The sequence below is a fragment of the Apodemus sylvaticus genome, chromosome 21 (genome assembly GCF_947179515.1).
Source record: "Apodemus sylvaticus chromosome 21, mApoSyl1.1, whole genome shotgun sequence".
Taxonomy (NCBI): domain Eukaryota; kingdom Metazoa; phylum Chordata; class Mammalia; order Rodentia; family Muridae; genus Apodemus; species Apodemus sylvaticus.
The window spans coordinates 11694468-11717409 of NC_067492.1; the positions used below are offsets into that span (position 1 = coordinate 11694468).

The window sequence follows — 22942 nt, forward strand, 5'->3', positions numbered from 1 at the left end:
TTGGGAGGATTCAAGGAGAGTGTCGCTTGTTAGAACCCAAATCTATAGGTCTTAGTCACTTTCATCTGCTATGATAGATCACAGGTGGGCTGGCTTAAACAATACTTTATTTCTCCCTGTTCTAGAGGCGGGGAAGTCCACAGTCCAGTTGCCAGGCCCAGCTTCCTGTTGTGTGGATGTCTGTCTATTTCTTCACCTTTGCAGGCAGGGAATGGTGGGAGCATGCAGGCACGCATGCGCACTACCTCACCTGCCGAAGGCCCCGCCCCTTCACCTTCTCCTTGAAGGTTTGATTTCAGCGTTTGCAGGAGACACATTGGTTCACAAGGTTGTTTAACGCCACAGCATCTACACCACACCATGCCGCTCTGCTTATTTTCCCACCAATCATGCTTGGAGCAGTGCCAACCAGGACTCCAAACACTTAACAAGAAAGCTCAGTGAGTGTCAGAGTGGGAGAGAGAGGCGCTCTTCCCACAGTGAGGAAAGCCTGCAGGGGCCTCTCAGTTCTGTGTCTACATCCCCCTAAGAGACTCTCTGAGGCGCCCTCAAACGCTCCACTCCCTCCCAGCTCTCCAGCCAGCATAGACTAAGCTTCAGTCTTCTCTGCAGGGGAGGCGACCTACCTGAGAACTTAGTATGGAGATACTCTCCCAATAAAAACAAGAAGACCTAGAAAAGAATCTAGGGTCTGCCTATGGCCCCTTCACACTGTATCCCAACATGGGACCGTCACAGAGGTGGATGGCAAGAGGAGGAGTAAAAAGTGGAGGCGAGAGAACAGGACAGAAGAGAGAAAGGGAAGAGAGGAGAAGGAAGGGGAGGAGAGGGTAAAGGCAGACGAGAAAGAGGGGGGATTGGAGCGGAGAGGATGCTAGGATGACATACAAAGGGAAATTCACCCACCCTCACTCTCGAGCGCAGGGCTGTATCTTTCAGGAAATGTATCGTCCTTGGAGCTATTTACCCTGAGAGCTTATGAAGATGAAAGGCTGGGTGTTAGAAACGGACTTTTGAAATCGCTCTGTGGTCTCTCTGTTCCCGAAGACCCAGTCCCTCAGGCTCCTCCCTAGCACTGCAACAGTACAGCAACCCTGTGGTCTCATATCCCCCCCCAACCCCATTCTTCCATCCCCCCCATCCTCCCACCACTCCCCCACCCTCACCCCGCATCCCATGCCCACACCCACGTCTCCTGTGAATCCCTCAGAGCACTCCCCTCCTGGCCTCCCTTCCTCATTGATGTCTGCATGGCAGCCTCCAACACCAGCAGACATTTCCTGTGAGCACACCAGCAGAACAAGCAGGTCAATAAAAAAGACAACACACAGCTATCACACTCTCTGAAAACCCAGACCGGAAACAGAAGCCAAGGAACAAAACACACACTCAACAAAGGTAAACCCAGGCATGAGCACCGAGATCTGTAATCACCCCAAACCCAGATAGATGCCTGGACGCCAGATTAAGAACATTATCAATAGCATACAGGACAATGTCTCCTCTAGAGTTCAGCTATTCTACCGCAGCATGCCCTGAGTATTCCAACACAGTTGAAGCACAAGACATAGACCTTAAGACCAACTATGTGAAGAGGACAGAGATCTTCAAAGAGGAAATGAAAAGGTCCCTTAAAGAAAGCCAGGAAAATACAAACAGTTGGAGAAGCGTTTAACTCCTCAAGACCTGCAAATGGAAATAGAAACAATAAAGAAAACAGAAACTGAGGAAGTCCTGGAAATAAAAAAAAAAAAAAAAAAGGAACTGAACAGGAACTACAGAGGCAAGCTTCACCAACAGGATACAGGAAGTGGAAGAGAGAATTGACACTATGATCAAAGGAATGACTGCATCAGTCAAAGAAAATGTTAACGCTAAAAAATTCCTGATGCGAAAAATCCAGGAAATCTGGGATACTATGAAAAGACCAAACCTATAGGAATAGAAGAAGGAGAAGATTACTAGCTCAGAGGTTTATAAAATATTTTCAAAAAAATTATAGACGAAAATTTTCTTAACCTAAAGAAGGAGGTGCCTATAAAGGTACACAAAACACAAAGAACATAAAATATATTGAACCAAAAATGAAAGGCCCCTCATGACATAATAATCAAAACACTAAAATACAGAACAAAGAACGAAAACTAAGAGCTGTAAAGGAAATACCAACTAACATGTAAAGGCAGGCCTATTAGAATTGCTCCTGACTTCTCAAAGGAGATTTTAAATGGGGGGGGGGGGGGGTTGGACACAGGTGTTGCAGACTCTTAAACCACAGATGCCAGCATAGACTACTATTCCCAGCAAAATGTTTAATCACCGTAGATGGAGAAAATAAGGAAAAGTTTTGTGATTAAGTTGAATTTAAACAATATCTATCCACAAATCCAGCCTTGTAGAAGGGACTACAAGGAAAACTCTAACCCATGGAGATTAAGTAGATCCATGAAAACATAGGAATCTCACACCAGCCAAACCAAAAGAAGGGACACCATACACACACACACACACCACCACCACCACCAACAACAACAACCACAACAACAACACCCAAAACAACAAAATAAGAGGATCAACCATCATTTGCCATTGATGTATCTCAATATCACTTGTCTCAATTCCCAGTAAAAAGACTAACAGAATGGTTGTTAAGACAGGATCCATCCATCTCACACCTAGGCCATGACCTTTAAACAGGGAGGGTAGGATGATGCCCTATGCTTCTATTTCCATACATGTATGTATGTGCACATGTGTGCACATGTATGCATGTGTGTTCACGTGTGTGTGTGTGTGTGTGTGTGTGTGTGTGTGTGTTCACCCATCATTAACAGTGCAGTGGCATTTATTGGCCATGCCTTTTTTCTTGTTAGGCCCATTTTTCTTTTCACTACAGGTATTCAGGATTCAAGATATTTACATCATAAGTTCATCAGTGAAATTTTTTGGCAAGCATTTAAATATTAGCAAAACAAAAACAAAAAAAAAACATACTCAGGCAAAAACCTAGAATGCTTTGACTTAGAGAGCCTTCTCTGCATGGAAGCCTCTTACCTCAGGCCACCAGGGAGGAGAGCACAGGATAGTGCCAAACAGAGAGGTTAGTTATGCCCAGCAATGGCACACAGCCTGTTATTAAAGAAAAACCTCTCTGTCCAGCTCCCAGGGAAATTCTGGAAAGAATAGGTAACAGAGCCCTGAGAAGTTGCTGGTCTTCCCAAGATGGTAGCTCAAATTCTCCCTTCAGTTGTCTCTACACTTTGAAACATAATACATAAGCCTCTAGATGACCAGGTACAGAGTCCCTAAGTGCGTTAGACACCGTGCCGTTTGCACTGATACCCAGTCAGCTCTGATCCCAAAGTGCAGACTTTGAGTGACTGGCTGAAATTTGAAGGTCTACTGAGGGAATCAGAAAAAATTTTTTGCCTATTTATGGTGAATAGAAGATTTTTTTTTTCAAGATGTTACTGCTCACTGACTTGTGCCTTACAGGCCCATACAGTTCTGCAAAGAGCTTAAGTTCTGATGCCAACATACCATGTGCCCCTCAGTTCCTAGATTAAGGAGTAATTCTGAGTAATTTTAAGATGGGGGTGGTCGGTTAATGACTACAGTTTAGGAGAAGGCACAGTGGTTGCTAGCCATAGTACCAGCTACACAGCAGTCTGGGGCAAGAGCATTGATCCCATGAGCTTTGGAGTTGGAAACCAGCCTGGGTAACATAACGAGACTGCATCTTAAAATAAGGATACATCCCTCGAGGCCACAACTGCTATAAATAGGGGTTCCCTGGAACTTTCTAGAAAGGAAGTCTCCATTCTGGAGAACGTGTGTGATTCAAGCGAAGAGGTCAAGGGAGCTTGGGGAGGAGCTGAAAGAGGCTGACTCCAAGCCCAGTGGATGACTGAGCTATCTGAGACGCCCTGGGGAAGTTGCTGAAGACAGGGCAGAATAGCAAGAAGGCTTGGTTAGGAGAGGATTCTGAAGACCCCCACGGAGTTGCTGCCCTCGAATGGTAAACGTTTATACCCAGTAAGAATTTGCTTTCTGTGGGTAAACAAAAGAAGTGGCTTCTCTCAACAGCACTCACTCCTGATGAGGATGCTGTGTCCACAGTGAAACGGGGAAGAACAGAGGAACACAGTGGCAGAAATGCTCCAGACAGAGTCCAATTTGGAAAGCAGTTCTCTGACGAGGAAAATGTGAAGCAGCAACACACGTGGTGGAGAGCTCCACCACAGAAGGCAGAGGCAAGCCTCGGCACAAACGCCCCGCCACTGTTTTATTCTGCAAGATGGCAGGAGCGGAAGAGATGCCTCTGTGGGCAACAACGCTCTCTGCACAGGTATGGGACCATGAGTTCAGGTCCGAGAGTTCACATCAAAATGCTGCGGTGACCTCAAGCTCGAGGTCACAGAGAGACCTTTCCCAAGGGAATAAGGCAGAGAGTGCTATAGCAGAACACTGGGTATGTTCTTCTGGCCACCATGCACGTGTGTACACACATGCTCTGTCTCTCTGTCTCTCTTGTCTCTGTATCTCTGTCTCTGACTCTTCTCTCTGTCTCTCTGTGTGTGTCTCTTTTCTCTCTCTTTTTCTCTCAGTCTCTCTCTCTGTCACACACACACACACACACACACACACACACACACACAATTTCAAGCAGGGAATGATGACTACATGTGAGCAGTACTGGCAGAAAGATAAGGGGTTTGAAGCCATTCTTGGCTTCTTGGCTACATAGTGATTTCTGAGGCCAACAAGGGCTACATGAACCTATCTCAAAGTAAAAATAAATAAATGAACTGCCACTGCAGCCCCAACTTTAGGTCGCCACCCACCCTGACCAGCAGTGCATAGCAAAACTAGCCAGCACCAGAAAGGTGACATTTGCTAAGGACTGGAGTAACTGTCAGCGTCTTTGGGCAAGAAGAAATGATCTATTTGGGTAGATTGCTTTGATTCTTTTGAGCCATAATGCTGGTACATACTTAATAGAATTCAGTATGATGTAAACACACACACATATATGTATATTCCCACCATATATATGCATATATGTATAAATATATACATATATACAAACGCATATTTATGCTGGGGAAGGGACCACTTCCTGAGGCTTGGTTTGTCATTAGTAACTGTCCTGAAGTGGTCTAGAACTGAATGTACAGCATCTGAGAGGCAAGCCTGTCTCTGATAGGTGCCTCTGGTGATACAAAGTCTCAGTGGTCCTCTCTGTGGTGCTCCCTGCTACCCTTCAGTCCTCTTCCCACTAAGTCACAGGGAACCAACACATTTGAAAATAAGAATCTGAGGTAGAAAGTTAGTTTAATAAGACGTTTCCCTTTCATCCTAAGTATGTGACATTTCCTACCCACCGGCGGGGCTTTGTTCTTCTAATGCGCTGTCCTTAAAGCTCTTGGCATTTGTATTGGACGAAAATGTTTTTTCATAAAATGGTCCAGTAAGCTGGATGGGGAATAGGCTGCAAAGCAGATGAACGGGTAAGTCATTCGCCCTGGGGAATAAGAGGAAGAGGGATTCCTGGCAGAAATGGCATGGTGGATATCCCGCAGCACAGGGGTGAGGTCCAGGTTGGATAAGTCTTTCATGGCCAGGAGCATGTGCTTCTGCTTGCGGACGTAATCCTGGCCGTAGTCCTCCTGAATCTCTTTGGAAAAGTGGTCCAGGATTTCCTTCTCCATTTTATCCCAACTGTCCTGTGAGCCCGTGATGTCTGGAACACAGAAAGGAAGGAAGGCTCAGATGCTGGAGACAGGAGGCAGGTGATCAGAACCAGCTGCTGCTGGGAAGATGGGTGCTTGTGAAGACCCTTTTTAAAGGCCAATTTTCTTTTATTTTTTGAGATTATAATATACTTCCATTATTTTCCTCTCCCCCTTTCCTCCAAGTTCTCCCATATACCTCTCCTTGAACTTTTTCAGATTTACAGCCTCTTCTTACAGAGTCCATATAGCACTACCCATATATATGTTTTCAAGGATGACCACTTAGACATGCCAGAGTAGAGGGGGCAAACCCACGAGACCCCAGACCTATGCAAAGAACTACAGGCAACTAAGGAATGCTGGCAGCGAGGGACAGAGCATCCTCCAGGGAAGCACACACCAATGCGTCATAATGGTCATCTCTGTGCATTCAGTTGACAGGGAGTGCTTCGAATAGCGCTGATTAGCATTCCAAACCTGCACGCAACACTGGAAATGACCCAGTGGTTAAGAGCATTTCCCGCTTCTGCGGGTGACCCTTAGTTCCCAGTGCATGTGTGTGTGTACAGACAGACAGACAGACAGACACACACACACACACACACACACACACAAAGGTGACTCACAATTGCCTCTAACTCCATCTTTGGGACATGTGACACCCTCTCCTGATCTCCACAGGCACATAGACATGTGTGGGTGCACATGCCAACACTTGGGCACACATATGCACACATAAAATAAATCTTTTAAACCTAAATATGGATAAAGATGGATGGCTGGAATTTCCACAAACTGAATAAATAAATAGCCCAGCTAGTGAGCAATCAGTCCAAAAGGAGAGCAGTGCTCTCTTCAAGGTCCCCTCTTAGACCCCTCTCAAGTGCCACTGTCCTCACTAAGGGCAGGTTCAGTCTACAAAACTCTCTAGTGTCAGCTCTTTTGCTTATTATTGTGTGTGTACATATGTGTGTACATGTATGTGGTACATGTGTGTGTGGTATATGTGTATGTCTCTGTGTGTGTAATGTGTATGTATATGTGTGTGTGGTGTATGTGTCTCTATATACACACACACACACACACACTTGTGTGTGTGTGTGTGGTGTATGTGTGTGTCTCTCTGTGTGTAATGTGTGTGTGTATATATGTGTGTGGTGTATGTGTGTGTCTCTCTGTGTGTAAGTATATATATACATATATATATATGCATGTGTGTGTGTGCAGTATGTGGTGTGTATATGTGTGTGTATGTGTGGTGCATCCACATGTGAAATGCCTATTCTTTTTATTATATAGCTTTACATTGCAAAAATATTGCCAAAACTTCTAGCTAAAACATATTACAATAAAACTTTGTCTTGTTTTTTTGTTTGCAGCTCTTACAGACATGGTTGATTGGAGCATTCTAGCACATGTCTTTTGATGGTAATTATATGTGTAAAACATAATGTCTACAATGCAGTAGCTGATATATGATCTATTCTGTGTACATAAATATGTAAATACATATACACAGCATGCACATATAACTTACTAAATATACAAACAGTACCTACTTCTGTTTTGAAAATTTAGTATGCAGCTTAAAATATCTTATGTGTGTAATTTTAAACATTAAATATGTTTTTAATATAATTTCAATACATGTTTAAATTTTATTATGTTAATGACACAATTAGATAGAAATATATCTTAACATGCTTGCTCGTTACATGAAATTAAATAAAATATATTTGCTTTAAAACACGGCAGCAATGCCTGCTTATTTTATAAGTGAGTAACGAGATGTGAGCATCTTTAAAATCAGTCTTCTTTGATGTGACTAACAGTTCTGCGTGCCTCTCTGCAATTCCTTCTAATTCATATACTTATGCATACAGAAGCCTACAGTTTCTTTTACCAAGAAGGAACAACAACAACAAACAGTTGTATTCTGCATTTTCCTGGTCAAGGGCTGTAGATCTGAGCTGCGGTTTGCAGCTGAGCAGTAGACTTCCCTTTGAGCAGCCTATAGACAGCCATTTCCCTCTGCAGCACCGCCAGTCAGCCCTTGCTGGGTTTTGCTGCGGCAATGCTGAAGTCCACAAACTCACGACATATATTAAGCTTTATTTTTGCAATGTCTCCAAAGTGCAGACAGCTGGTTAAAAAGCATGAGCATGTTTTTTTATTTGAATAGCTACTATCAAATTACCCCTCAATCACCACGGACCCTCACACTCTGCCCTACTAGCTGGCTGGCAGTGGGATGCACCTTCATTTGCTAGTGTGTGAAGCGCCTGTATAAAGTATTAAACCCCCAAAGTCCAGGGATGCTGGGAGAATGTTAGTGAGCATCTAGGGGCCTATTTCTCTTCATGAGGGCCCAGCACTGCAGGTAGAGAAATAATTACGCAATGATTGATCTGTAGGTTGCAAAACACTCTTGTTTGTGTCGTGTCTGCTCTGACACATCTCTCCAACCCACATCAAAGGATGGAGAACTTCTGTCTCTCCTCACTTCATTGACTTTAAAAATTACATTTATCAATCCGTATATGAATGTAATATGTTATATAGGGGGTGAGGATGACCTATGTATTTATGTATTTATCTATGTATATATGTATGTATGTATGTATGTATCTATCTATCTATCTATCTGAATGTTGTATGTAGGGTGGGGATTATTTGTCTATGTATCTATGTATGTATCTATGTTCCTATGTATCTATGTATGTATCTATGTATCTAAGTATCTATGTATGTATCTATGTTTCTATGTATCTATGTATGTATCTATGTATCTAAGTATCTATGTATGTATCTATGTTTCTATGTATGTATGTATGTATGTATGTATGTATCTATCTATCTATCTATCTATCTGAATGTTATATAGATAAGGATAGTATGTCTGACTATCTATCATCTATCATCTATCTATCTATCTATCTATCTATCTATCTGAGTGTTGTATATGTGATGGGGGTGGCTCTTGTGCTAAAATGCTTATGTGTACACCAGAAGACAACTTGCAGAATTACTTCTCTTTTTCTACCATGTGGGGGTTCTGGGGTCAGAACTTAAGTCACCAGGCTTGGCATCAAATGGCCTTCCCCACAGATCCATCTCTCCCACCTCTTCCTGGACTAACCACATTTGAGAAAACACTGTTTAGAGCCCCTGACCCCACCTCCTCTGGGTGACAAAGCCAGCAGCCTTTTGTCAACCACCACCTATTACATTAGGCATACATCACCCATCCATCCCCCGGCACTGTGGAACCACATGCTGTCAATCCACCCTGCATCAAAAGTCCATCTTTGCTTTATATCAGCTCTGCAGCTGTAATTTTTCTCACTATAAGAAAAATAAGGAGATATTCCATTGTCCCCTTCGTAGATGAGAACTGAGTAAAACAGTATAGGAAATGAGTGTGTTTAATACATGCTAGGCATGCAACTCCTTGGCTATTTTTATTGTAGGAGATTATAAAAAAAAACATGATCAGTGTCCTTGACTGTTTCCAGAAGCTCCATACCAGTTTCTTCGTAAGTTCCTTTCTTGTTCCCACCTTCAATTAAATAAGAACACCAGGCATAATCCTCTAGACTACCCACAGCTCTCTGGCTCCCTGCCTTCCGGGAGCTCATCAGTTATCAACTATGAAAGGAGATAGCCTGGTATGGAAGACAGACACAGATGGAGGCACTGGAGATCTGTCCTCAGACTCCTCCTCATTTCCGTGTGCCCAGAGCCTGTGCTGGGACACATTACCCATCTTGCCTCACTGCTCTCACCTGGAACGTGTCAATTAACCCTGCCCTGTATATATTTAATAAAGACTAGACAAGATTCCCAACAGAATGATGACATTTTAAGAAGATGGAAATGCTGAGTTCACCAATGTTGAGTTGCTCATTGTACAATACACCACACACACACACAGACACACACACACACAGTTGCATGTGCACAATGAACTTCACTCAACATAGATGACTTGGAAAATTATGATGTTGGACAGAAGGATCTAGACAACAATAGGGATACACACATTAATCCTCCAAGCCAGTGAAGCCAAACTTCTGTCTGAGGATGGATAACTGGACTTAATCCTTCAAAGAAAAGCCAACACATGGCCATTATAGGACAGGAGGAGCTAGGTACCTTTTGGAGAAGGGGAAGGGTCTTGAGGTGATAGTTTCTTTGTTGATCTAAGTTCTATTTGTTTAAGAACAATCTCTTAAGTCTAAATGAACATTAGCAAGATGCTAATGGACGCCATATTGGAAGTGGGGTTAATTAGTTGGCTCAGGAAAATCCGTGAGAGTCCATTGGGGTCATTTCTGAGCTGTGCTGCCACAAAACAAATACATCTTAGGCATAGGGGAAGCGATTGTGAGGAAGTTCATGTTCTGAGGGGGCATCAAGGGTCCTAGGTTTGTACTCAACATGCCCTCTGCTTGTTTCCAATGTCTGAGCCCTCTCTCTTCCTTTTCCAGGAAGGAAGCTGAGAAAGGAGGCATCAACAGAAGAACCCAGCACTTACTCTTAAAGGTTAGATGAAGCCCACCTTCCCACCGAGTGAATAGCAACTCTCTCCAAACTCCTGCATGAAGAGGTTGACCATACTCTACCTTAACATTAGCAGTATCAGCCCCTATTTTTGAAAGACATGAGCCCTTCTGAGGACTTGTTTAAGAAGGCTCACCACTGCCTGGAGAACTCACTATTGTCCCAACAAACACACCCATGATGGTGGTTCCTGATCTCTCTTAATTGGGGAAATCACTCAAAAGATTGTTCAGGTGTATGTATACGTATCCCCTGCAACTCAACGACTTAGGAGCTTGTTCCTTTGAGGAATCTTCCAGAAGGACCAGACCTGACTCTCAGCTTCTGTCCAGGGGTGGAGTCCTAAGTCTCCCCCTCCACACTGATCAATCCTTATTACTTCTGTGTTTGTCTGACATGGTGGAGACTTGCTCTCCCCATTCCCTCAGCCCCATTTAAACATCCAAGTTGAGGCTAGAGAGATGGATTGCTCTGCAGTTAAGAGTTCTTGTTGCTTTTGCAGAGGGCCGGAGTTCAGTCCCTAGCACTGACATAGGGTGGATTACAACTGCCTATCATTTCAGCTCCAGGGAACCCAACATCTTCTTCTGGCCTCCCCCATGCACCTGCACACATGTGCATGCACACACACAAACAGACATGTGTTGACATGAATAAATAAAAAAATTGAAAATAAACTATTTAAAACACTCAACATGGTCAGCTTCGAACTTAGCTCATACTGAATCAAATGTGCTTTCCCTCCCAATGCCTGGGTGTATTCATCTCTGACAACCCTGGAGGGCTCAGTGGCATCATAACCGATCAAGATGAATCCCTCTCAGAGTGACTGTTACAGAGCTCTTGGGCTCGGATACCTACTTGTTTTGAAGCCTCCAGGTTGGATGGTAACAACTTTGACTCCCCATTTAGCAAGCTCCTGTCTGAGGATTGATGAGAACATGGTTATAGCCGCCTTTGTGGAGCCGTAAGCTGATAACATTTGAAATGGAACCACGCCTATGGGAAGAATAGGAGAAAAAAATAGAGTTTGATATTTTCATTCATTCATCCAATAAATATTTAAAGTATCTAACTGTATACAAGGAACTGATGCCAACAGTGACCAGGTCAGGCAGAGGTATCAAAGGTCCTGCCAAATCGAGGTGAGCGCACATTGTTGGTTGGTTATGAAGTCATGGGCCTTCCAGGGTTCTATGGCATAGAGGTATTTATTTCTAAATGGAATGTGATTGGTGTGAGGATGACAGCATCTACCCACCAACTCACAGCCTTCAGCTTTAGTAATGTTCATTCTGAAGTTCTACCTACTGTATCATTTTGGATGGTTGGATGGGGTCCACCCTTCAGCCCACCATGGCAATATCCATCAAATTAGACTCAATACTAGTTGCAGCAAGGAGCAACATATACCACTATGGAACATTTCTGAAAAGAACATGAGAAATATCTTAATCCCTGTGAGGGAACAAATATTCATTGCCCTGCCTATGTCACATTTAGCTTAGTACATTGAGCCTTAAGATGGGCCGGGCTGCAGGGCAAGAAGAGAGCTTTACAAGGGAGTCTCGGCAAAAATATGAAAGTGTGAGTTATATCTTTGGAGTAAAGGGCCCCGAAGATGTGACTAAGATGCTGTGATCACTAGGCAAGGGTGTCAGACTAGAACTGAGCTTTAAGAAGCTGGAGAGCTGGCTTCGTTGGTGGATAGCTTACCATGCAAGCATGGGAACCTGAATTCTGATCCCCAGCACACATGTCAAATCCAGGCGAGATGGTGCATGTCTATAATCCCAGCACTGGAGAAGCAGAGAGAAGCGGCTTTCTAAAACTCATGGGCTAGCCAGCCTAGTGGGGCTGATTAGCTCCAGGTTCTGTGAAAGACCCCGACTCCAAAGAAGAAGGTAGAGTATGACCCAAGAGGCGCCCTGACGTCAACCTCTAGCCTCCTTATGCACCTGTACACAGATATACACACGCATATGAGCATGTATCCACACCTCATACACATGTACACACAAATAAGTAACAATGAACAAATAACAAATAAATGGAATGGAACGGGCCCCTAAGTCCACATAGGGGTGTTTGTATAAGAAAGCAAAAGATGGGACACAAGAGGCACAGAAGGAAAGGCTATGTGAGGGCAGAGGCACAGTGTCTTAGTCAGGGTTTCTATTCCTGCACAAACGTCATGACCAAGAAGCAAGTTGGGGAGGAAAGGGTTTATTCAGCTTACACTTCTGCATTGCTGTTCATCACTAAAGGAAGTCAAGATTGGAAGCAGGAGCTGATGCAGAGGCCATGGAGGGATGTTTCTTACTGGCTTGCTTTTTACCCAAGACTACCAGCCCAGGGATGGCACCACTCACAGGGGCCCTCCCACCTTGATCCCTAATTGAGAAAATGCCTTACAGCTGGATCTCTTCCAGTGTAGGCACTGGATCTCTACAGTGGAGGCACTTTCCCAACTGAAACTCCTTTATGAAAACTCCAGCCTGTGTCAAGTGGACACACAAAACCAGCCAGTGCACACAGGTTTGGGGTCTGCTGGGAGAAGCCCAGCAAAAAATGGAAGCAATGAGATTCAACTCTCCTCCTGAGACTTCAGAAAATGCAGACCTACTAAGTCTTTCATTTTGACTTGTGCCCTCGGCCCTCGGAACCATGAAAGAAGAATACACTTCTGCTTTTAAGTCCCTCGGTTTGTTATAGGAAGCTGATCCAGGTATGTTCTAGGTGGGAAAATGGCACCGTGGGGGAATGAAAACACCCAAGTCTTATAGCACTAAGTGTGACAACACACCCAGGAAAATGGGAACCGGAACATGACATTTAGCATTATAGAAGGTCAAATGGCCAACCTGGCCAAAAAAGATCCATTTGGCAAATGCCTAAACTGATGTATTTATACAGGAGACTACAACTCAGCCACTAAAAGACATGAACTTAGTATGTGTAGCCACAGAGAGGTCTCAGAGTAATTATAGTGAGGGAGGGTGCCAAGCAAAATTGAGTGTGCACTCTTTGTTATGACTGTGAATTCTAAAACATGCAAACTGGTCTATCGTGAGAGAAACCTATCACTGGTCACATGCAAGATGGAAGAGTGACAGACTTAGTTGTGCTCCCCAAAATTTAGATATCGAACCTCAAGTCTGAAGAGATGACTCAGCTGTTTGGAACACGTAGTACTGTGAAAGAGTCTGAGTTCAGTTCCCAGCACCTAGGTTAGACAGTTGTTCATGACTGCCTGCAGCTACAGTCCCCGGGAATCTGATACCCTCTTCTTACCCTGAGTTTACTGATTGGCTAGCCAGTAATACCCCAGCGCTGGGGCCACCGCCCACTGTCACCTTGGCTTTTATGTGGATTCAAACTCAGGTACTCATGCTTGCAACTGAGCCAGTTTCTCATCCTCACTGCCTCTGTGACCCACTTGTATCCTGTCCTGGGTCCCCTGCTCAGCAAGTAAATAAACTGAGAATGTGAATTTGCCCCTCTCTACAAATAGGCTGAAGTTGCTCTTGCCCGATGCTGTTGGTAAGTTAGTAAAGTGTCCTAAGGCCCTACTGGTCAGTCTTGATTAGTTTTGGTGTTTTTAATTATGCATGTGTGTCTGTGTGCTATCACAGGCATGTGCACACGAGTCCTTGAGCTCATAAAGGCCAGACAGTCACCCTGAACTGGGGGTTACAGGCAGCGGTGAGATACCGCTGTCCAGTATAGGTACTGGGACCCTAACTTGGGTCCTCTGCAAGAGCAAAAGTTGCTCTTAACTACTGTGCCATCTCCCGGGCCCCAGGATCTTGCCCTCCCCTTTTTAGCTAGAAGCTAAGGTGTGTTTATAAGGGGATTAAGGGAGAGAGGAAACTTTTCAAATACATTTCCCTGTAACACAGCAGGGGGCAGAACGCAGCAGCCTTTCCCAGTGACTACAGGAGAAAGGCTCCAAGGTCTCTGTGACCCTTTCACACCCTGGCAGTCTCCTAGCTGAGCTACCCAGACCTAATCCCAGGAGAGCACCATGACATCTTTCCCGTCTCTCCGTAGCTTCTCATTCAATCAAGATGGGCCTGAAATTGACTCTGGGAGAAGAGTCCTCTGGCCCACTTTCCCACACTGAACCACAAGCCCTACCCTTGCGCTCAGGAGAGTCAGGTTTGCTGATCTCACTGCCGAATCTCAGCAGAAACCTCAAACAGCACTTGATGGTCTCCTCATCGTTTGAAGGTCTTTGAGACTCTGATTAGCTGCTAAGGTAACAAAACTAAAATCAAAGTCCAGCGCCTTGTTCTCAGTGGTTAAGAGCACTGACTGCTCTTCCAAAGGTCCTGAGTTCAAGTACCAGCAATCACGTGGTAGCTCACAACCATCCGTAATGAGATCTGAGGCCCTCTTCTGGTGTGTCTGAAGACAGTTACAGTATACTTAGATATAATAATAAATAAATCTTAAAAAAAAAAAAAAAGAACTGCCAAGTTCTTAGGTCTGAGTCTAGATGCATTAAGGCAGAAATATGGGGGTGGGACCCAGAAAATCTGTTATTGTGATAAAGCACACAACATGAACACCATATTGTATAATGCAAAGTTGGCATATAATGAATACTTTATAGGATTCTGTAGCATTTAGTCCATTCAGCTGTTGGCCTCCATCATTGAAACCACTCAATGTCTTGATCCATCACTTTCATCTGTTAGACCAGTCTCTCAGAAGGAAGGGTTGTACCTATTAGCCCGTCATTCCTCTGTCAACCCCCAGTTCTATTTGCCGGCTCCAAGAATTCCCCGATTGCAGACAGTTCACAGAAATTGAATCACACAAAGCCTTCCATGTCTGGCTTCTGTCTCAAAATTGCAGTGTTGATGTTCCAAGGCCTACCTACAGCGTATGATGCTTTCAAGGCTCATCCACGCGGTGCTGATAGGAATCAATAGTTCACTACCTTGTTAATGTTCTGTGTCTGTTGTACACCACGCCTGTGATCCATGGTTGGGTTGTTTCCCCTTCTGCTCCTGTGAGCAGTGCAGCCGTTCACAGCTACTTGAGCCATCATTTGCTATTCTTTTCAGCATCTACCTAGGAATAGAACTGCAGGGCCTCCTGGTGTTCTGTGTTTAACTTGCCGAGGGACTGGTTCATGGTTTCCACAGCAACTGCCCCAGTTTCAGTTCCCACCTGGAGGGGATGAGGATTCCTCCACTTCCTCACCAACATTTGTTTATTTTCTTCATTTTAGCTTTGATCAGGGCCCAGGAATGGGGCACTGCATTTTCTATACCCTATACAATAGAGCACATTTGTCCTTCATTCTGTGGAAAGGGGTCTACATGTGTATATCGATACTGCCTTACTTGCTTTTGGTGGGGTATTAACCAAGATGCCTTCCCAATTCCTGTCTCAGGAGGAATGTGAGACTCAGAGACCTGGGTGTTTGTGAATCCTCCCCATTCTATAAAGAGAAAACAAAATGGGGGGGGGGGCGGCAAATGTCCCCTAAACAAGTTTAGCCACCATATGGATGGGTGACAGAGCACTAGGATTTGTCACCAAGAGGAGACGGGTATCGCTATTAGTAAGGATTCAAGGACACAGGTGTTTCCAAACTCTGAACAATACTAGCATATCCTCCTGTTCCAAGTGTCAAGGGATCAGAAGGAGCGGATACCTTGCGTACACATCTGAGTGTCTTTGAGACCATCCAGGTTCTCCGTCATCTCCATGCAGCAGCTGATACTAAAAGCAGAGATGCAGGAGCAGCCTGCCCTTCGTCACCAGCTGATAACAAAGGAGCAAGGTTCAGAGCCTGCCTGAGTCTCTGTCCAAAAAAGAATGTTCTCAGTTGTTCTCTGTCACAGACACTGTGTAGCCGTGTACAAATATTTACTTTGATTTCCTAAAAAGAAAACTAGCCGTAAAAAAATGCTTTTAGATTTCTCCTTAATTGTCTCTTAAAGACAATTACAGATCTTTCCCAATTCTTTAAATACTTGGTTAAATATTGATCCAATTCTCTTGCTGGGATAGGCTACTACAGGGGAGTATGCCCAGAGTGGGCCTGTGCTTAGTCCACCCATCCCCTTTTATTCTATAGGGAGAAACTTTGACCTGGACTTGGGGGTTCTAGGAGTATCACTCAACTAAGAAGTGGAATAGACCCCAACTTTCTAACTTCCAGCTTTTGACAGGGAGGAAATGCTTGATAACTTGCTATACAGCCATCATGAATCAGGGGCCTAGGGCAGAAGGAAATACCCAAGGAGAGAGGAAAGAGTCAGGGAGGGAATTAGTGAAGAGGAGGGTGAGTGAAGAAAGGAGAGATGGGAGGTTAGGGAAGCTGAGAGCTTCTTCAGTCTGTTTGTAAGGGCACAGGCAGGAAATCAATATGGCCGACGGTGTGACCCATCAGTCTTTCCTCCTCTGCTTATTCTTGCCTCCTAAGGAAGGCTGAACCTTTTGAGGTTCTCAGATTATTTAACAGCTAAGGATCAGTGAAAGGAGCATTCTGGAAGTGTCTGTAAAGGAGAACACAGGAATCCAAGAAGGGAAGAGTCAAGATTTGGAAGGCAGAGAAGTCAGGGAAGGAAGCTGACCAGAGGTAACATGGTCGCCACTGAGACTACTTGGAAAAGCTGAGAGCTATCTGAAGGGGGTTTGCTTTAAAGAAGGTTTGTGTATGAGACTATCCCTCTCCATCATCTTTCCACTAAGTGTTGAAAATACCTTGTCTACGACTGGCTTCCACTTTGAGGGATAATTAAAGAACTAGTCATTAATTCAGCAATGTGTAAAGATTGAGTAATGAGCTGCTGAGATGGTTCAGCAGGTAGAGAGGTTTGCCTCCAAGACTGAGGACCTGAGTTCAATCCCTGGAACCCCCTTGGTGGAAGGATAGACTTGTCTCCCCAAAGTTGTCCTTTGACCACAAGATTACCACAGGAACACATGTCCTGCCCCACATACACACAATTTAAAATAAGAATAAGGTGAGTTAATAGGTTAAAAAATAAAGAGATATTTTCATAGATAGCCAGACTGCATAAAAGTAGGAGGGCTGAACTTTCAATTTGGAAAATAAGGTTTAGGGTTGGCATGGTATGGAACATTGAGCGAAACTAATAAAGATTCTCCCGCAGCGAGAGCTAAACCAAGACCATAAGGCACATTTGTTACTGCAAAAAGAATGTTAGGCATGTAGCTGAGAGGTGAAGCTAACAGAAGATACTGCCCAAGACATTGCTCAGACCGTTTAGGTGCAGTGAGCTGGTAACAGAAGACCAAGGTTCAGAGCCTGCCTGTCTCAGGATCCCTGAAGCCTGAGTCCATTCCCAAAAGGGATGTTCTCAGTCGTTCTCAGTCTCGGACACTGTGCAGCCATGTACAAATATTTACTCTGGGTTCCTAAGAAGAAAACTGGCCGGGAAAAGCTTTTAGATACCCCCTGGACAATTACAGATCTTTCCCAATTCTTTAAATACTTGGTTAAATATTGATCCAACTGCCTTGCTGGGATTAGAGTTAAAGAGGTAATCTTGTGTGGGAGAGATGAGTGTATCCACCATTTTGGTAGGAAGTAAAGATGTATCTTTTGTGTGAAGAGGCAGTGCCGGGCCTAGATGTGTTTGATCTGCTACCCATGTCAAGCCGGGTGTATGAGCTTCCGTTTGCTGCTATAACAAACCAGCCCCAACCTAGGCAATGTCTGTGGGAGATGACTCACTTTGCTCATCAGAGCAGTGGCCTCCTCAGGGTAGCACTGGTCTCCTTAGTGCACTTACTCCTGCAGCCACAGAAGATTTGAAGTGACTTCCTGCCTTCCAGCTCAACTCTTCCTGGTTTGTAGAGAGATCCGCAAAGGTAACAGAGACTGCAGACTCCACATCCTGACAGCCAGGATCTCTTTTGGAGAGCAGATGTTAGTGACTGGCTGCCTAGTCCTCCCTCCCCACCACTGCTTCAAAACAAGAAAGCAGTAGTAACAGACCTTTCCAAGATAACTTTTCTATCACTTTTTCCAGGAGCTCCGTCAAGTTGGTGACTCCCCTGAATGTATAGATTAAGGGTTACACTTTTCTTTTTATCTTAACTTATTTACATTTCAAGTATTATCCCCTTACCCGGTTTCCCTGTCTCCTGGAAACCCCCTATCCCATCCCCTCTCCCCCTGCTCCTATGAGGGTGTTCCTCCACGCACCCACCCGCTCCTGCCTCCCCACCCTCAATTCCCCTACACTGGGGCATCTATTGAACCTTCATAGGACCAAGGACCTCTCCTCCCATTGATGCCTGACAAGGCCATCCTCTGCTACATATGCAGCCGGAGCCATGTGTCCTCCTTGGTTGGTGGCTTAGTGCCTGGGAGCTATGGGGAGACTGGTTGGTTGATATTGTTGTTCTTCCTATGGGGTTGCAAACCCCTTCACTTTTCTTTCTTTTTTTTTTTTTAAGAAAAGAATAGCTTTTATTTACTTATATATGTACACGCCTATGTGAATTTCTGTGTACCTCATACATGCAGAAACCTACAGAGATGAGAAAAAGGTATCAACTCCCCCGAAGCTGGAGTTACAGGAGGTTGTGACCCATCATGTGGATCCAGGTCTCGAGCAAGAGCAGTAAGTGCTCTAACCACTGGGAAACCTCCCCAGCTCCCCACATAAGCGTGTGTACTTATGTAAGCCAGAGCTCAGCACTAAGCATCTTCCTCACTTTCTCCTCGAGGACCTTACTCTTTTAGACAGGGTCTTCTTGAATCTGAGGCGCGCTCATTCATCTAGGATGACTAGCCAATGAGCTTCAGGTAGCATAGCCTGTCTGTATCTCTCCTGTGCTAGGATTCTGGGTACGTGCTGGCTTCTCACGTGGCTTCTGAAGATACAAATGCAGACTTTATAGAATGGGCTGTTTCCTCAAAATAGCTTTTTTATTACATCACAAAATTCTGCACGAGGGTCCCAGGCATTCATTCCTTTCTCTTTGTAGCTTCTGCTGAATTCTTTTGTTCTTTATCAATACATGATGGATGAAATGTTGTGCCCTTAACAGGAAGACACCAGATGCTGAACCTATCGCTTTCCATGTTGTGGGGGCACTAACAGAGACTATTAGGATGAAATAGGGCCCTGACTTTGTGTGATGGGCCTCCACCTAAGAAGAGACACAGACAGGAATGAATTAAAAGGGCACATCACAAAGGGGCCCTTAAGGTGGTTGTGGTGACTCAGGCCACCCATAGGATTTGCTGAAGGAGGAGGAGGTAGGAGGATCACAAAGGGGCCTTGAAAGCTAAGAGACCTTAGGAGAAAATATTCCAGACACCTTTGTCTTCAACTTTCAGAATAGTAGGAAAAAAAACCTCTACTGTCTAAGTCACCCAGTTTCAGCCACACTTTAGTTCTGCAGCCTTTGCAAATTAATATAAAAGGAGATGGGTCTTTGGGAAGCTACATTTCTATCTTCTTACAGCCCCCACCCGGCCCAGCCATATGTTTATGCCTCTATGCCTGGTTTCCTGACACTACCATATGACCTTTGTACCATCTCCTGGGTACTACAGATGTGTCCTACAAATGTGCTTCTTTCTAGAGTTTCCCTGAGACACAACCTTCAAAGCCAGACTTGAAGAAGGAATACTTCATACAGTTGGTGGAGGCTCAAGGAGGAATAAAACCAACTGGACTCTGTGCTTGGAAATGTGAAAGGCCATCAGAACAGACAGATGTTAGGAAGGCAAGCTTGGGAGGCCCACCGTCCGTTTGATTTCAAACACAAGGACCTGGTACAGATCCTAAGAAAATGCAGTGGTAAAGCGAGGTGCAACTCCACGCATCTGGAGGTTGGGAATGGGAGCAAGGTAGTCTTCATCTGAACACTGTGGGAAGCTTTGAAGACAGTAAGAACTTCTGGCCACCAGGGTGTGAAAGCTAAGCAGAAGGCACACAGGAGAGCAGCCTGGGGAGGGGGTGAGTTCTTTCTTTTAAAAGATTTTAAATTATGTACAGGTATATGGATACCTGGACCTGAGTCTCATGCTCATGAAGGCCAGAAGGGAGTGTCAGATACTCCTGGAGCTGGAGTTACAGCTGAGTATGAGCTGCCCTACATGGGTGCTGGAACTGAACTTTAGCCCTCTCCAAGAGCAGTGAAGGCCCGTAACCACTGAGCCATCCTCCTCGGTTCCCATTGCAAATTTTTTAGCTGCCTCATCCAATCTTCATTTTTACTCATTCATAAGTTGGGATTTTGTTTTGTTTTTGCTTTGTGTGTATGTGTGTATGAGCGCATGTGTGTATGCATTTTCCTGCGTTGGCAGGTACCCTTGGGTGCACACGTATATGGAGGCCAGAGGGCAACCTCAAGTGTCATTCCTCAGATGAATAACTCGTGTGTGTGTGTGTGTGTGTGTGTGTGTATGTGTGTGTGCGTGCGCGCAAAAGACAGGGTTTCTCCCTGGCCTGGAACTTATCAAGTAGAGTGTGCTAGCTGCCCAACAGACCCCAGGCTCCATCTGTCCCCTCCCCAGTGCTGGGGTTATAAGGGCAATGACACCACACCTGGCTCTTTCACGTAGGTTCTGAGGATTGACCTTACATCTTCATGACTGTAAGACAAGCATTTGACAGACTAAGCCCACCTCCCCGGGTCCTTGTTTTGATTTTGAACCATTATGGTACCAAGCTGCCTGGAGAGGCAATTAAGTTCCAGGGGACCTCACTATCCTCCTCCCTCAACCTCTCTGGTGCAAGGATCTGGGTGAGCATCCCAAGGCCCAACTGTATTTGTTCTCCTATTTATTGATGCTACTTCCTGCCAGGTACTAGGTCTACTGCACCTATGCTGTATCAGAGAGTGCTTACACCCTTATGAACGAAGGGATTGCCTGAAGCAAGGATGGAGACCGGAAAGAGAAAAGCAGGCCCGTCAGTGTGCCAAGGAGAGGGCAACAATCAGCCACGTCAGTAGCACAGAGGGCACCCTGGAAGTGGGAGGGGTGAGGTTTCCAACGTGTTTGCCAGGATAAATTAGGCCAGGTTCAGAATGAATACAAAGGTAAAGTGTTGCCTGCTGGGTGTGGCTGGGAAAATGACTTAGCTGTGAAAGGGTTCACTGTGCAAGCATGAGGAGCTGAGTTCAAACCCAGTCTCCTCAACTTAGAAAGTGGTAAGGAGTGATGGGGTATCCCTTAGGGCTAGGAAGGTGAAGGCAAAAAAGATCCTAAGAGTTTGTTAGCTAGCTGGCCAGTCTAGCTAAATCAGTGAGCCCAGGTTCAGTGACAGATCCTATTGCCCACCCCTCAAAAAGGTGGAAAAATGCCTTCAGCCTCTATTTGTACACATGTGTGCAAGTATACACACATAGGCATGAGTAAATACACACACACACACCAATACCAGAAACCTAACTGGACCTTTTCTTTTTACTAACTTGATTTAGAACCATCTTATCTACTAGGGAGACTAATATCCCTCTCAGAATGAGGGAGCTAGGAGTCCAGAGCCCAGTCCCCTTAGATTTCCTTCTCATCCATGCGAAAACCTGAGAAAGAACTCCAGGAGGTCTTCCAAAGCTGAGGTAGGCCTGGGGAACTCCTAGGTGAAGATGTCTACTGGAGAGGGTAAGGTGTGACGGCTCCGCCAGAGGCCTTTGCTTGTCGAAATGAGATAGCCAGGTTGTTGGCACATCTTGGACTCAACCAACAAAGGCAAGGACAACATCACAGCCAACCCTAGCAGACAGACTCAGAGTGCTCAGGGTGCACACAGAGCAACCAGAGAGACATGGTGTTCTTCACTCTTTCAGCTTAGAGGAATTAGCAGTGCGTTACACTCAGAGAAGGCCAAAGACAGGCTTCCTGCAGCACTGAGGGACCTGTACCGTGAACTGTGCTACGTGTTGGAAAATCTCCAGTGATGAACATGGTAATTAGCAGAAAGTGGAGAAGTGCTTTCGCATGAGAGAATTTGAAAGGAGAGAAAGGCCAGCTGACTCTGAATTCACACGCTGACTCACTGTGACCCAGCCCTGCTTTTGTGTGCTTTGCTCTCTTGTGCAGCCCGCAAAGAATGCTATGCACGTCTTGCGACGGGTGCCCGGTGACCGTGTGCCAACAGGCTGACTCACCTCCCATGCTGCTGACATTCACCAGCCTGCCCTTGGACTTTCTAAGCAGAGGCAGAAACGCCTTGGTGACCTCAACTGCTCCGAAGAAGTTCACGGCCATGCATTTTCTGAAGAAGGTCATGGGAAGGAGTTCCGCATCGATTGGGAAATGTAAAACCCCAGCATTGTTGACCACGGCCCATAGTCCTGGGGACAAACAAAAAAACCAACAAAACAAAAACAGCTGTGAGGATGGGAGAAACTAGAGCACGTGGATAGTTTCACACGCTGAGTTCTGGAGCCACCAGCACTCTTTGAAAAGTAGATTTCAGGTAAAATTCAAACTTTCCAAACTTGGTTTCTTCCATTTTTTGGTTTGGTTTGGTTTGGTTTGGTTTGGTTTGAGACAGGGTTTCTCTGTGTAGCCCTGGCTATCCTGGAACTCACTCTGTCGACCAGGCTGTCCTTGAACTCAGAAATTCACCTGCCTCTGCCTCCTAAGTGCTGGGATTAAAGGTGTGCGCCACCACTGCCCAGATGGT

General features: G+C 45.1%; 1 protein-coding gene across 1 annotated transcript in view; it reads right to left on the bottom strand.

Moving 5' to 3' along the window:
- Nucleotides 1–5402: 5402 nt before the first annotated feature.
- Hsd17b2 (hydroxysteroid 17-beta dehydrogenase 2) overlaps nucleotides 5403–22942 on the bottom strand; it is a 62725-nt gene continuing 45185 nt past the window's right edge. Inside the window, exons 3-5 of the mRNA XM_052166907.1 lie at nucleotides 22422–22607; nucleotides 11160–11297; nucleotides 5403–5743 (exon numbers count right to left, since the gene is read on the bottom strand). Of these exons, the coding sequence (XP_052022867.1) occupies nucleotides 5403–5743; nucleotides 11160–11297; nucleotides 22422–22607 (665 nt within the window). The remainder of the gene's footprint in view (nucleotides 5744–11159; nucleotides 11298–22421; nucleotides 22608–22942) is intronic.